The sequence below is a fragment of the Artemia sp. Qi Xiang Cuo genome, chromosome 1 (genome assembly GCF_049724085.1).
Source record: "Artemia sp. Qi Xiang Cuo chromosome 1, ASM4972408v1, whole genome shotgun sequence".
In the NCBI taxonomy this organism is placed as follows: Eukaryota; Metazoa; Arthropoda; class Branchiopoda; order Anostraca; family Artemiidae; genus Artemia; species Artemia sp. Qi Xiang Cuo.
Window position 1 is genome coordinate 18,542,180 of NC_142794.1, and position 14,087 is coordinate 18,556,266.

General features: G+C 35.0%; 1 protein-coding gene across 3 annotated transcripts in view; it reads right to left on the bottom strand.

The window, feature by feature from the left end:
* Positions 1 to 1,645: 1,645 nt before the first annotated feature.
* LOC148956078 (tetratricopeptide repeat protein 39B-like) overlaps positions 1,646 to 14,087 on the bottom strand; it is a 276,357-nt gene continuing 263,915 nt past the window's right edge. For all 3 annotated transcript variants that reach the window (XM_089092458.1, XM_089092545.1, XM_089092376.1), the window contains 2 exons: positions 13,500 to 13,731; positions 1,646 to 1,936 (listed from right to left, as the gene is read on the bottom strand). In XM_089092458.1, coding sequence (XP_088948584.1) covers positions 1,840 to 1,936; positions 13,500 to 13,731 — 329 coding nt within the window. In that variant the 3' untranslated portion in view covers positions 1,646 to 1,839. The remainder of the gene's footprint in view (positions 1,937 to 13,499; positions 13,732 to 14,087) is intronic.

Consider the following 14,087-nt stretch of genomic DNA (forward strand, 5'->3'; position numbering starts at 1 on the left):
AACTGCACGTCCTAATCCCTGTACATTTTAAGGTTCAAACTTATGACTCAGCCTCTTTAACTATTTAGAAAACGTAGTTTTTTTTCAAAAAATTTCTGCACGTTTTTGTACAGTTTATTACTTATTATTGCTTGACTAACTGTTAGCTGATCGTGTCAGGGGTTACGGTTGGGGGCTGCCGCCCCCCAAACCCCCCGCTTTTGGACATTCTTGTGTTAAGGCTTTTAATTCCTGAATACTCAAATAAAATGCACAGTAAGATTTTCTTTTTTCATCTTTTCTTCGAGCATGCGGGTATACGACATATTATCAAAGCAGTGGAGACTTACCTGCAAGCTGAAGGCCGACTATGATATTCTTCTGGAGACGCCTGTTGAGCCAAAGGATTTAATAGATTGGATTTAAAAAAGAAACTGAGTTTCTTTTTTAAACTTTAAATTTAAGAGATACTACTTTAAATTCAATATATAAAAAATTTAATCTGACGAGGAATCGAACCCGGGTTTTCCGCATTACACACAGAAATAGTGACCAATATACCATTAGTGGTTCTTGTTAAATTATTTTTAGTCTCAGAGGACTGTATCTAACACAATTGGATACATAGTGAGATTTTCGTTTTTTGACAAAAAAACTTCTAGTGGGGTACTATTCCTTCTGGAAGCTTGTAATCGTGTCTTTAAGGTTAAGAGGACTATTTTTATAGGATTCAACTATTATCTACTAAGAGCTTGTAACTCTCAAAATTAACATTGGCTCTTATAGAAAAACGAGGTTTTTCGTAAATGAAAATTGGGGGGATACTTTCTACTGTCTGAAAAAACCAAAAGCCCCTAACAGGTCAAATTTGAGTTCCGATGTGTTCTCATTCATTCGGATCCGTTGCCAACTGTGGCCCCTAAGCGTGGCTGATAAAAAAATAACTTGATAGAAATTAAGTGGCTAGATTCGGGGATTGAAAAACAGGAACGGATTGAACAGAGTGAGCTGAAATTTAGCAAAAAATTTTCAAGGTCTAAAGAAAGCTCATTCTTTAAATCTCAGCCCGATCGGGTAACATCAAAGGGGGATTTGGTGGGAGGCTTGAAACTCACTGCCCCCTTTCCTCTATGAACATAAAATTGGAGGGGGGTGAAATTATGCATGTTTCTTAGTTTGAGCTTAGGCTACAAAATACGATTACTGCCGTCTCTCTGCGACCGATAGGACCGGAAATCGCTTAACATTGTGGTGGGTCGCCTCTTTAAAGAGGCACAATTGTGCCTCCTTGAAAGGTCCATAAGGGACTTCAAATTAAATTTCCGAGTAAAGCAACAATTATATTCGGAAAGAACATAAGAAAGACATCAAGTGGTATGTTCACCAAAGTCTTAGCTCTGTAATGAAAATGAATCCAATTATACTGTTTCTTTTATATATTAATAAAGAAAATACCACCAATACAGATTTGCCCTCCCCTTCCTTGTTTTTTTGAAATGTTAAAAGTTGGCACAAGAATCAGCCAAACTCATTAAATTCAAAAATGGTTTTGATACCCAAAGCAACAACAAAAACCAAAAACAAAAAAACTTTGACAGTTAGAACAACTTTAACTGTAAAATACAGATAAATCAATATTCTTATACTATTTCTTCCACTGGTGAAATAATGTGAACTACGTCTATAAATTCACAAAATATAATCCATAAATAAATAGAACAGAATTAACACAACGCAACAATATAACACTCAAAACTACAAAAATACATAAAGGAATTGGTGTGGAATAGCAGTAACCACACTGGTCAAGAAGATGATGTGAGGATATGTTTCACAAATCTTTTAGTGGAAATCAACGGACTACTGGGGCGAGTCAGCTGTGTTTTTGAGGTCATTAAACGTCGAGTGGATCCTAAAGTGAAGACGAGATTCCAGGCTGTAACCTTTATAGTTTGATCTGCAAGTTAATATTTCCATTATTAATACAAACGTCTATAAATAGTAATAAGAAAAGTTTCACAAGGATGGTAAGAAGGAGCGCCCCCTAGGTCTCTAAAATTCGAATGGATGATGAAGAAAAGACGAGATCCCTGGCTGCACCCTTTGTAGTTTGATATACAAATGATGAAAGTGAAGCTGGCATAAAAAACGTGCACCTCTCTTGTCTCTTCTGCTCACATTTCGAGCAACAACCACGGGGACCAAACTCAACTCTAGTACAATCAATCTATATTTAGCCCATTCAACTATGGCCCTATTCAAATCTATTACCGTAATCTCCAGTAACTTAAGAAATTAAGTAGTAACTTTATAAGTTTTTCAGTTTAGCAAACTGAAGTTATACGAGAGACAATTAGGTGTAACACAATTTGGTGTGACAATCTTTTGTCATTTTTGTGTTCTTATTTAGGCTATTTACAGTAACTGCAGTATTTTGGAGGTTATTAAGATGTGAGTTTTATTTTTTTGTTGTTTTTTTATGCGTTTTTTGTTTTGTCCTTTTCTTTATATGTTGCGTTTAGTTTAATATAAATTTAACCTTTTTTTTCCGTTGATAGGGGCTCCCTGACGTGGAGTCGAAATATTCTGGTTTTTATTGCTTAAAGTTAGTATGTTTTTTTTTGGGGGGGGGGGGGAGAGGGGGGGGTGGTTGTTCCACTGTTTTTAACCATTTTTTCTCCTTTAAATTCTATAAATGGGAAGGCAGTGTAGTCTAAGAAATTATGTGCTTAAATTTGGCAAATTTAGACATGTAAATGTACGTTTAAGTATACATTCCCCCCCATACATAAAAAAACATGGCAAATGTAGGAAAATACGATGAAATTATACTATACTTAAGTTAGTCGTTTCAGGAGGAAGGTCTGGAAAGACAAACCCCAGGGTCAGAGAAAGTCGAACAAATCATGAAGAAAAGACAAAACTCCAGGCCATAGCCTTCGTACTTTCATTTGATATCACACAAACTTTCTTTTAATACGAGACACAGTGATTTGTTACATCCCAATCAGTAGCTAATACTTAATCCCTAGTAAAACAATTATACAAAAAGAGATAAACAAGCTAGTAAAGATGTAACAAAAAAGAGGCGAAAAGATAAACGACAGATCTCCTCTTGCCATAGTCGTTATGACCAAACCTCTTGTAATAACCACGTTTAAAAAAACAAAAAAATTATTTAGAAAACAACTTATAATATTTGCCACATTTTAAATTTACAAAGTTTTCTGGAACAGCATTGGCACAGTTGTAAAGGCACAGCATTCTCAACTCCTTGAAGTTGATAAGGGTCATGGAAAGTTTGAGCGGATGATGGAGGTTGTATATCTGACTGAAAATCAGAAGCTTTAAGAGGAGCGTGCGTAGCTATGTTGGCCTCAAGCGGCTTGGTGCTGCGGCTAGTTGTTGGTAGTAGTAGTAATAATGTTGCGCTTATCTAATGGTATAAGGTATATTTATATGAGAAAAAGAGCGATTCATATCACATAGTTCCGTGTTAAAGTGTGCTATAATTCCTTTGACTTAATTTGTGACGTAATTTCGCGAGCGATTGACATTGGTCCTTATTATCGGAGAAAGATTGCTCCGCCTTTTCCTAACCAGGTTAACTTATGCTCAGTGACAATTCTGGACAGATGAAGAAATACAATTTCTGGAGAGACAAACAACTACGTTTTTAAAAAAGTGCACGAGCCAAAATTCAGTTTATTGAGCCTCGTAAATTAATTACAGAATGATGTAATAAAATTAATTATTAGGAACTGGAGAGTTTCATTTTATGAGCTAGAACTATGTAGCAGCAATTGACTTTTGTTGTAAAACAAACATGACACAGAAGATTAAACACATTCTGCATTCCATACTAAAAACAAATTGAGGACAAATGAATCAAATTACAAATAATCAATACGAAGAAGAAAAAGGAGAATGATAGTACCAAGAAGAAAAGGAGAAGAAATAATACGAAGAAGAACAAAATGACTACGAGCAAAAAAGAAGAGAAAAGCCAGATTGCAATATTCCTTACAAAACAGGGGAAATATTTTTATATTCAACTACATTCAATTCACTTAAATCAATTCTCGTACCAACCCTCAGAAATCTTATTTGTGGCATCGAAGTTCGAGTTCCATTTTAGTACGCAATTACTTTATTCGTGTTATGCAAAATATCCAACCCTAAACCTTTGACTGGTATAGCGACAATCTTGGAACTATCACAAATGCGATTTTCATTTAAAAAAGGTTATTTAGTAAATCAATCAGAGGGATCCACAATTCTCTTCCATTTGGTGTACATATTGGATCGCCACGTGTCCCACCGCCTGGCATAGTTCTACCATGAAGTTTTTCACGACATTTTCTGTCGTAGTGCAAGGCCGTATCCAAGGGGGGGGGGGGTACCCGGTTTGACCCCCCCCCCCCGAAATGTTTGTTTGACTCGTAAAAACGTAACAAAAATGGACATAAACAAATTTCGTAAGCGTTTTTTGAGGTTTTTTATGTAACCCCCCCCCCTAAAAAACAAAAAATTAGTAAAACCCCTCCCGAACGAAAATCCTGCATCTGTTCCAGTCGTACTGTGCTCGCTTTCATGGCTTAGAAATCTAACCCCATGATCAAGCTTATTTTCTCCATTAGGCTAATTTTAATAGCAGAATTTAATTTTTGGATTTTCGGAAACTCAGCTCCAAACCAACTTTGACCAACTAAACAAACCCTGATTTCGCAGTAGTTTCACATCAAAATTAATTGAAGTTACCTTAATCAGAGCTTTAGTAAAGAACCAAGCATATTCAATGCATTATGTTTCCCCACCCACTTTGCTTGGAAGGAGAAGGAGTCATAGAAACTTCTCAAAGGACTTCATCGATTGGAAATGGAAATTTCAAGTCTCCTTTTCAGAGTTGAAAGTGATTCGAAATTGAAAAATTCCCTGGTCAGTGCCCCTGATCCATTTGAATTTTGCACCAGTAAGTCATAGGGCCAAGAAGAGCCGAATGTACCAAAATAATTTTCTGGAGGGCGCGGGCACCCAAAAACATAGGATCCAAAAAACGGCAGGAAACTTTTCTTCGACCAATTCAAAGCATACATCCTTAATTCCATCAACTAAGGGGACACCAATAATGGAAACAATTTGAGTTCTCCGGAAAATAAGGCCCGGAAATTTTCTTCGGCAAAGAGGAATCTAAGCCAATTGGGGTCACCCCCCCCCCAAAAAAAAAACATTGCTTCATAAAGGGTCACCTTTTTTTCTATCGGTTTGAAACTTATATCTTTCAGTTCTGGGCCATGAGGACCAGAATACACAAAAACAAAAAAAAAAAAAAATACTGACTCCTCAAAAAAGGAGAAAAACCTTTTTTCTCTATAAGATCTTGAAGCTTGCACCCTGAAGTTCTTGGGCCAAGGAAACCAGCATCCACCATTAAAATGAAGTTGGGGGGCGGTCCTCTCAAAAATGCGCACACACATGTTTTCTTGATTGACTCGAAACTTATACCTGAAAGTCCTTGGACCCAGGGTTTCTCGCCTTCCCCCCCCCCCAAAAAAAAAATACTGGCTCATCTGAACATAAGGCCTAAAAAAAGGCCAACTAACTTTTTCTTCAATGGGTTGAAGTACGCTCAACGACACCTAATAACGTATGCCTCTAGGTCTTGTATATCCTATTGCTTAGATTCCTTTTTTCTACTCGGGGGTATAGGCACTCCTCAAAATTTAAGCCCAAAAAAGAGCCAAACATTCTTTCTGATTAGCCAAGAAATTACAAGGATCATTGCCTGGTCTTTGGCAACCACAGACTTTGTTTGGAGGGAAATAGATGGTAGGCGATAAGGAAATAGACCAATTCCTTGCTCCCTGATCAGTTTGAAAATTGCAGCCTTAAGTCCAGGGTCCAATGGAAATCTTATATGAAAACAGAATGCTTCTGAGGCATCATCCCCCAAAAAAAGGACTCAAAAAGGGCGAAGAACTTTTTTTGATTGGGTATTTTTAACTCATTGGGGTAAGAGAACACCAATGCATATGAAAGAAACTGAAAAGAAAAATCGGTTTCCCCCAGAAAGAGCATCAATTTGTTTTTCGAACGGCTTAAAACTTACACTGTAAACTCCTGGGCCACGGGGAGCAAAAGGTACAATGAAAGATTGAAAAAAAAAACACACATTGACTTGCCTGAAAATAGGTCCAAAAAACTTTGTTTCTAAAGGGCACGAAACTTAAAACCGTAAGTCGTTAGGCCGAAGAGACAAAACAATACTAGTTTGGGTACAAAGGCATTTTTTTCGGTTGGGTAGGAACTTATATCCTTTTGTCTTTGGGACAAAGGGCCTAACCGAACAGAAAACAGTTGAACATTTCTAAAACCAAAAATTGACTGCTATCACTAGCAAGGTGTCTGGAATTTAATTCGTTAAAAACATATAACGTATATTTAATTTATTTAAAAATAGATGTAAAAAATACAGGCTAAAAGATTGGCCTGTTAACTGATTCTATTTACGGAACTCATTTTTGCGGGAACGCTGCCACTGAACTTTTTGTTTATATTAGGCTCTTGTTTAATCGGAGACTTGAGGCCAGGCCGCATATTTCAACCTGAGTAAGGACAGCAAGACTTCTGGCCCCTTAAACCCTCCCCCACCAATAAACCTTTATTCCTGTTAGTCAAGGCAACGATCCTTGAAATTTTTAGACCAATCAGAATCAAGTTATTTAGCCCTTTTTTGGGCCACAGTTTTGAGGGGGCCCAGTTACCTTAAACTATTTTTTTTTTGTATTATTAGGATCCTCTTGGCAAAAGAATCAAAGTTTTAAGCTTCAAATCCTTAAGAATAAAAGTTTATTGACCGCTTTTAGGCTCGATTCTTAGAAAAACCATTATTTCAAAATATTTTTTTTGCAACTTAGGGTCCTCTTTAACCAAGGGCATTTAGATAGAAGTTATACGCAAATCGAAAAAAAAAATTCTGACTTCAGTAACAACGCAATAGCGTTGTCACTGAAGTCTGGACTTTGATGTTAGTTCGCCAATTGCTTTGATGTTATAAATTGATATATAACTCAACAATTGTTCAATATGCATTGGTACTTTGTTATGATAGCTAACTGCGACTTTTTACACCACGTTCGGCACACTTCTGCCACGCCACACCTTTTCCTGCCAAAAGAGCACACCACCCCTAACACAACCTTCTTTGTATCACGTCTAGCATAATTCTACCAAGAATGGTTCACTTCTAGCGCCTGAGGCTCCCTTCCACTACACGTAGTAGGCCTACACTTCTTCCAAGCGTGGCACACTTCCGCCATGCATAAAATAATTCAGCACGCCACTCCTCTTTAATCCAAGCTCCCATGACCAATAGCACACTTTCATCAGGTGTGGCACACTTCCAACACACACAGTGTACTTCCTTCAAGTGTGGCACCCACCAACTAGTACAGATGATTTTTGAACGTGGAAGACCCCTCAAACAAATCTAAAAATTATTTATTATTCTGCTGCGAAACATTGTATTTATCTGAATGCGTAATGAGCATGCGTAATGAGCAAGTTATCTAATAGTAGTGATTTAAGAAAACAAAATCAAACAGAATACACGAGTCAAAATTTAGTTTATCTAGCCTAATAAATCAATAATAGAATGAGGTAATACAACTAATTTTAAGGAATCAGGAAATGTTTATGCAAATCATGATGTAAAAATTCCTTATAGAACAATAGACACAATACTGAAGATTAATTCAATCTTTACCTGATACAATGCAAAAAGTGGGGTATCAACCAAAAGTGTCCATCAACCAAATACATGCACAACATTGCATTAAATCTTGACTAAATCATATATCCGATACGATCAAAAGATGACCAAAAAAAATAAAATAAAAGAAACTTTTTTGCCTTAAATAAATTTTTTAAAATTATTTTAGAATGAAGAATTATGAGGTGAAATTATCTAGCAATTTATACCTAAAAGTAAGCAAACACATTAACACCATTGCTTTAAATCTATTTACGATACAAAAACTGAGCCAAAAAAAAGAATCATTTTGTCTTTAGTAATTTTCCTTTAATCATTTCTAGATTTAAAAATTAGGGGGGTAAAACCATGTAGGCTACCAAATAAAACACGTAGGCAACATTACATACAATTTTGACTAAGTCGCATATCTGATACGATGTAAGAGGCAAGCAAAAAAAAAAAATGAATAGGAGTCTTTGTCTTAATTATTTTTTTTTTTTTACAAATTATTTTTAGCACTAAGAGTCAGGGGTATAAGAATATGTGTTTTGGCTTCAGACACACCTGTTGATTGTGATGAAAAACGTGGAAAGCTTATATTGCACACGCATGATATTAGAAGAGCTTTCGACTTCAGCATACACGGACAGCTCTTTTTAAGTGCTGGTAAGCGTAGTCTTTCTAGGTATATTGCCATAGCGCTTACAGACCTCTGCCGCAATTTATAAAAAGTATTAAAATTTTCCACGTCGTCTGCTCCAACTAACAGAGCCACTGTATTGATCCCTGTATGTGCAGGCATTTTACAGGGAGCTATAAACTCTTCTCCTTTGTATAATAAAAGTGCGTTGAGTCGCAGCCAGGGTTGCAACCACGGTCAGTTCCGAAAGCACTACAATTACCCAAATTTGCACGCTGCGTAGCGATTTTGGTGCTATACTAAAAAAAATCACTTTAATAGTTTTTAAATAGTACTTTCATGCTATTTTAGCACTATTTTAGCAACCGTCAGCACGTGCTACAGTGCTAAACATAAGGAAACGGTGCTAAAATAGCACTTTCGTGCTACAGGTGCTAACACTGGTCGCGGCACGTTGTATAACAGATCTTTTTACAAAAATTGCCAGAAGGAGACAATAAGTGATAAAGAAAAACAGTGCGGAGGTTTAGAACAGAAAAAGAGAAAGTATCTAACTGAGTCTCTAAAATTGTTTATTTGAGCTTTCGGCTCAAAAAAAAAAATTTTAAAAGCATATCTGATAAACTTGATGAAATATTTTTTGAAAAAAAGGCAAGTCTAGACTGCTTTTCCTGCTTCCAGTTTTCCGTCCCATTTTTCTAGAAAACAGGTAGTCTGGACACGCCATAGACCCATAAAATGCAATTACATGAAGTGTCTCACATCGAAATATATGTCAGAGCATTTTTTAAGCATGTCAATAATCTAAATACATTTAGATACAGGACATGCATGCACGCGTATATTTTCCGATTCAGCGCTCTTATCATCACAAGATACATTTTGTTCCTTTACATTGAAAAACATAAAACAAAATTGACCTAAAAGCTAATCTAAGTTCACTTAAACGGGCAGTGCGTCGTGACACGCGCAAATTTTTTTTTGTCTGTAGCACCGAAAACTTGCCATTGGGTATTTGCACGCAAATTTGGGTATTTGTAGCACTTTAGGAACTTACTGTGATGGCAATCCTGCATCTATCAGAAGAGGATAAACACGCTCTCAGTTATTTTAAAAAAAAGTATTGAATTTTCTTAATCAACAAACAAGAGCCAAAAATCCAAGTAACAGCAACAGAACCTCTTACAGTAGCCATTGAAAGGAAGGTGTTCGATGGACCCAAACCATGGTTTTTATGTGTTATTTCCCTAAAGAATATTTGATTTGTTCTATTTTAGCTGGTTTTTTTTCTGGGTGTTTTCTTTGTCTTTTTTGTTGTTTGTGTCTACTACGTTGCACTTATTTTTCTCGTTTTTCCTCTGTGGTCCTTACTTATTATTACTCTGTTTGTTACATTGTTTATTCAAAAATGGGAAACAAATCTCATTCAGTCAAAACTGGAAATGAGTGAAATTTGCAGCAACTAAATTGCAATATGGCCAGATGGGGGGGGGGGGTCCTTAAAAGCTCAAAATAAATAAGTAAAGGTGCAATATTAAAGAAATCTAAACATCGTAAGTGACTATGGTAGAAGATAAAAAAGCTATTGATAACCTGAACATAGCTTCCCTTTTTAAATAATAAAAAGACTTTTCTTTAGTCTTTTTCTCACTTTTTTTTTCTAAAAGTAAGGTACTGCTTATCTAGTTGCTATGATCTAAAAAAAAAAACAAAAAAAATAATGGTTCAAAGTTCAGTAATTTTAGTCTGAAAAATAAATAATACAGAAGTAAAAAAAATAATTATAAGAATTGAAGAGCGTTTCTGCGAAATATGATACAGAGACTTATATTTTTTGAAAAATGAACGGATATGGAGGATTAATTAACTTTAGTTGTTACGAAGCAAAATCAATGAAAGAGCAAACAGAAAAAACAGCAACGGTTTTAAATAGTATTTTTAAGCTACAATTTCGTGTTGTTATTTATAAGTAATTAAAGCTAAAAGCAGAAATATTGAAGCCCAAAGGAATGAATGGAGCCGGGTCCTAAAATATTATTCAGAAAAAACTTGTTTCTTTATTCTTATTAATTTAAAATCTTTTTCCACAAAACAAGTTTCTCGAAGAAAAGTAAAGAGCTCCGACAAGCCAAAAATGAGTAGAAATAAAGTCAAATAATTTTCCAAGCGTAAAACTAGGCCAATTCAACAGCAATAAATAAATGGAGCCCAAAACGAACAGAAATTACAATAAATAACCGAATCAAATTCAAAACTAGCAGAAATTAGCAGGAGCAGGGCTGACACCCCCCCCCCACGCCTTCTGAAGACGCTCTTCGCTGCTGACCAGCAAACATGGAGAAGTCAACGTCATGAGGATTAAGTAAGTATAAAGGTGATCAAAAGATGAAAATCAAACCTTTTACGTCAAAGTGCAAAAGTGGAGAAACAAAAGTTATTGGTCTCCCATCTAACGTGAAAAAAGAGTTTTCTTTAACTGTATCTCCCAACCACAGAAAAATACGTAGTTTCAATATCAATAAAATTAATTGCATTTTTTTGTAGACTAAAATTCTACACCAGTTTATTGTATGAAATGTGTAAACATATTTTGAAGGCGTATAATGCAAATGGTACAAATGGCGTTAATATAACTTCATACCAGAAACATTATTTGTAAATAAATAAGAATTTAGATATAAAAACTATTTAAGCCTTAAGTGCAAAAAAACTATTTAAGCCCAAAGTATTTAAGCCCTAAGTGCAAAAAAAAAACTATTTAAGTCCGAAGTGCAAAAAAAAACAAACAATTCAAGCCCCAAGTACAAAAAACTATTTAAGTCCTAAGTGCAAAAAAAATATTTAAGCCCTAGTGCAAAAGGTGTAAAGATTCTAAGAATAACTTTTCAAAAAATAAATGCTCTTATTCATTGGCCGTAGATTCTCCCCAAAAAATATGCATCCCCTAACGTTGAACTAAGGAAGCTCTTGACCCTATAGGAGAAGCTTCTATTTCAAATTTTGATCGGATGTTACAGAGAGCAGCAGTGCAACCCGGAGTTAAGAAACGGCACACGAGGTTGGCTGTTGGACCTTATTAAGGGTACTTAAACATTCAATTTTCGATCGAATGAGCCCTCTCCCAATTGCTAAGCCAACCATTCTATACGCAATGGTAAGATGTATTAACTTAACTATTACATAGTCACCAAGATATTTAAGTCATCCATTGAGATTCTAAAGAAGACACAAATCTAGTACTGCCCCCCAAGTTGATTGAAATACATACCCCCCAAATCGGCTAATTTAATAGGTCGTAATCATGTCCCAATTCTCTAGCCAGTCCAATACAAAGGTAAAAGAACCTCACGTCTTAAGAAGAAGAAGATGGTTTTTAAGTCAACGCTAATGCGTTGATTCTGCTATGCCGTTTGTGAAATCCTTCCTCTCTGGCATCCTTCAGTTCTTAATGATGCCAGTTATCTTACCTCTACGATAACCGACCCTACTAAATATTTATACAGAATAATTCTGAATTTGGATAACTTTGCTAAGCACTTTTTGAAAAGCAAAAAAAATTGCTGGCTATTTATTCAAAACATAAATGCTTGTCACACAACCCAGAATTTTGACTGAAAAACCAGAGTTTTAACAACAGGAAATTTCCAAAAAATTTAAGCTGGAGACCCGCAAAAAATTCCCAGACACGCTGATTTTTAAGCCATGATTCAAATGGTCTCAAAATTCCATAGTTTAAATTAAACTATTTTTGTGGAACAATCATGTTCGATTCCTGGTTACACCAACCGAAAGAACTGCAAACCGTGGATGTAGACAGCTGCTAAATAGCTTATTCTCTCATCCACCCTTTGTTGAGGAATGAATCTTTTCATTATTCACTGATACAACCCAAGGAAGCATTATGATCAGTCGAGCATAAGCGAAAATGGTATCGGAATCTTGCATCCTTAAACATCACTTTTATAATTACACATTTTTCTTACACATATCACCCATTTTTTTTTAGTCCGAAATTATATATTGCCCAGAACTATCCCGAATTTCAAATTCTATCGCCCCCCCCCCGATCAACATAGGTTTCCAAAAAATGGTGATCGTTGGAGGAAATATAAGCTAAGCCACTTTGCTCCAATAGTATAAACTGCAATTTCAGCATAATGTTAGTTCTAACACGGTGCGACGTTTCTGTTATTACACAAAACTTAATAAACCCTCTAAATCCATCCTTTTCTCTGGTTCATTCTATATTCTCATATATTTTTTTTTTTTTTTTTTTTTTTTTTTTTTTTTTTTTTTTTAATACTTTAGATTGTTATTCAACGGTCTTTTAATCAACTTATCACAAAACCCATCTAAGATCTCCAATGAGATTCCAACAAGACGTAATATATCCACCCAACTACTAAATGTATCCATAATGTCTCATTTTCCGGATGCAGTATCCCCTCCTCCCCAATATAGAGCTTCGCAGTTTTTTTTTTCATTCTGTAGCCTTGTCCATGATAACAGAAATATTATTCGATTATATTCTGCAGCAGTGGTTTCAGCAGCTCACTTAAATATATTTGTTTTTGCGGCGCCTCCCTTTCATTGGTAAAACAATACAAACCCAAATTACAAATACTTAAAAGTACTTACAAATTAATTAATTTAAATTAATTTAAAATGAATTTACAATTACTTTAAAAACGCATCAAAAATTTGTTTATATGCATTTTTGTTATGTTCTTAGCGAGTCATACAAAAAATTTAGGGGTCAAAACCCCGTACTCCCCCCCCCCTGGATCCGACCCCGCATAGAGAAGCTTAATTGTATTATTTAATTATTTTAAGTGTATAATTTTAAATTGTATTAATTGTATTATTTTAAAGTCTTTCAGCAGCACACTTAAATATATTTGTTTTTGCGGCACCTCCTTTCCCTTGGTAAACAATACAAACCAAAATTATTTTGGTACTAAAAAGTCTATTTAGGACAAATTCAGTCTATTAAGAGACAACGAATAACAATTTTATATTATTGATATGGTATATTATTATTCCAATGTGGCGCAAATAGAATCTGCAGAATATGAATAATATAACCATGAAACTGTAGCAGAAATGTTGAAATATAAGTTCCCTTACCTAGCCTTCTCTAATAAGACTTTGCCTTGGTTTATCTTCCCCTGTTCAATAAACATGAGGCCTAGTTCTACCATGGCATATGGAATGATATAAGTATCTTCAATGATTTTGGATTCGAGATCAATACAATCAATTAAGGTGTCTTCAGCTTGAAGTGGACTCTTCATGTGACGTAAACACGTACCTTTCAAAAGAAGGGCCAAAGCAAGGTTGTCATGATAAAATTTGTCACCTGAAACAAGTTTTATACCTATTATAATTTATATATTAATATATATTATATCTAAGCAAAAAAGTACAGAGAAATGAGAAGAGAAGAATCTTTGACTATATGAATTAAATAATACGAGTTATCTGAAATTAATAATATGAACTAAATAATATAAATGAAATAGTAATAGCGCCACTGATGGTGCACCATAACATAGAAGAACTAAAACAACTCTAAAAAGACTTGTTTTTAATTTATTAAAATTTAGATTTAATTACAGGTTCAAAAATTTTCATTTGTATTCAACTTGGAATTTTTTAGAGCATAGCAAATTCAATTTTTCTAAAATAAATTTTTTTTATTGTAATCCAGACAGG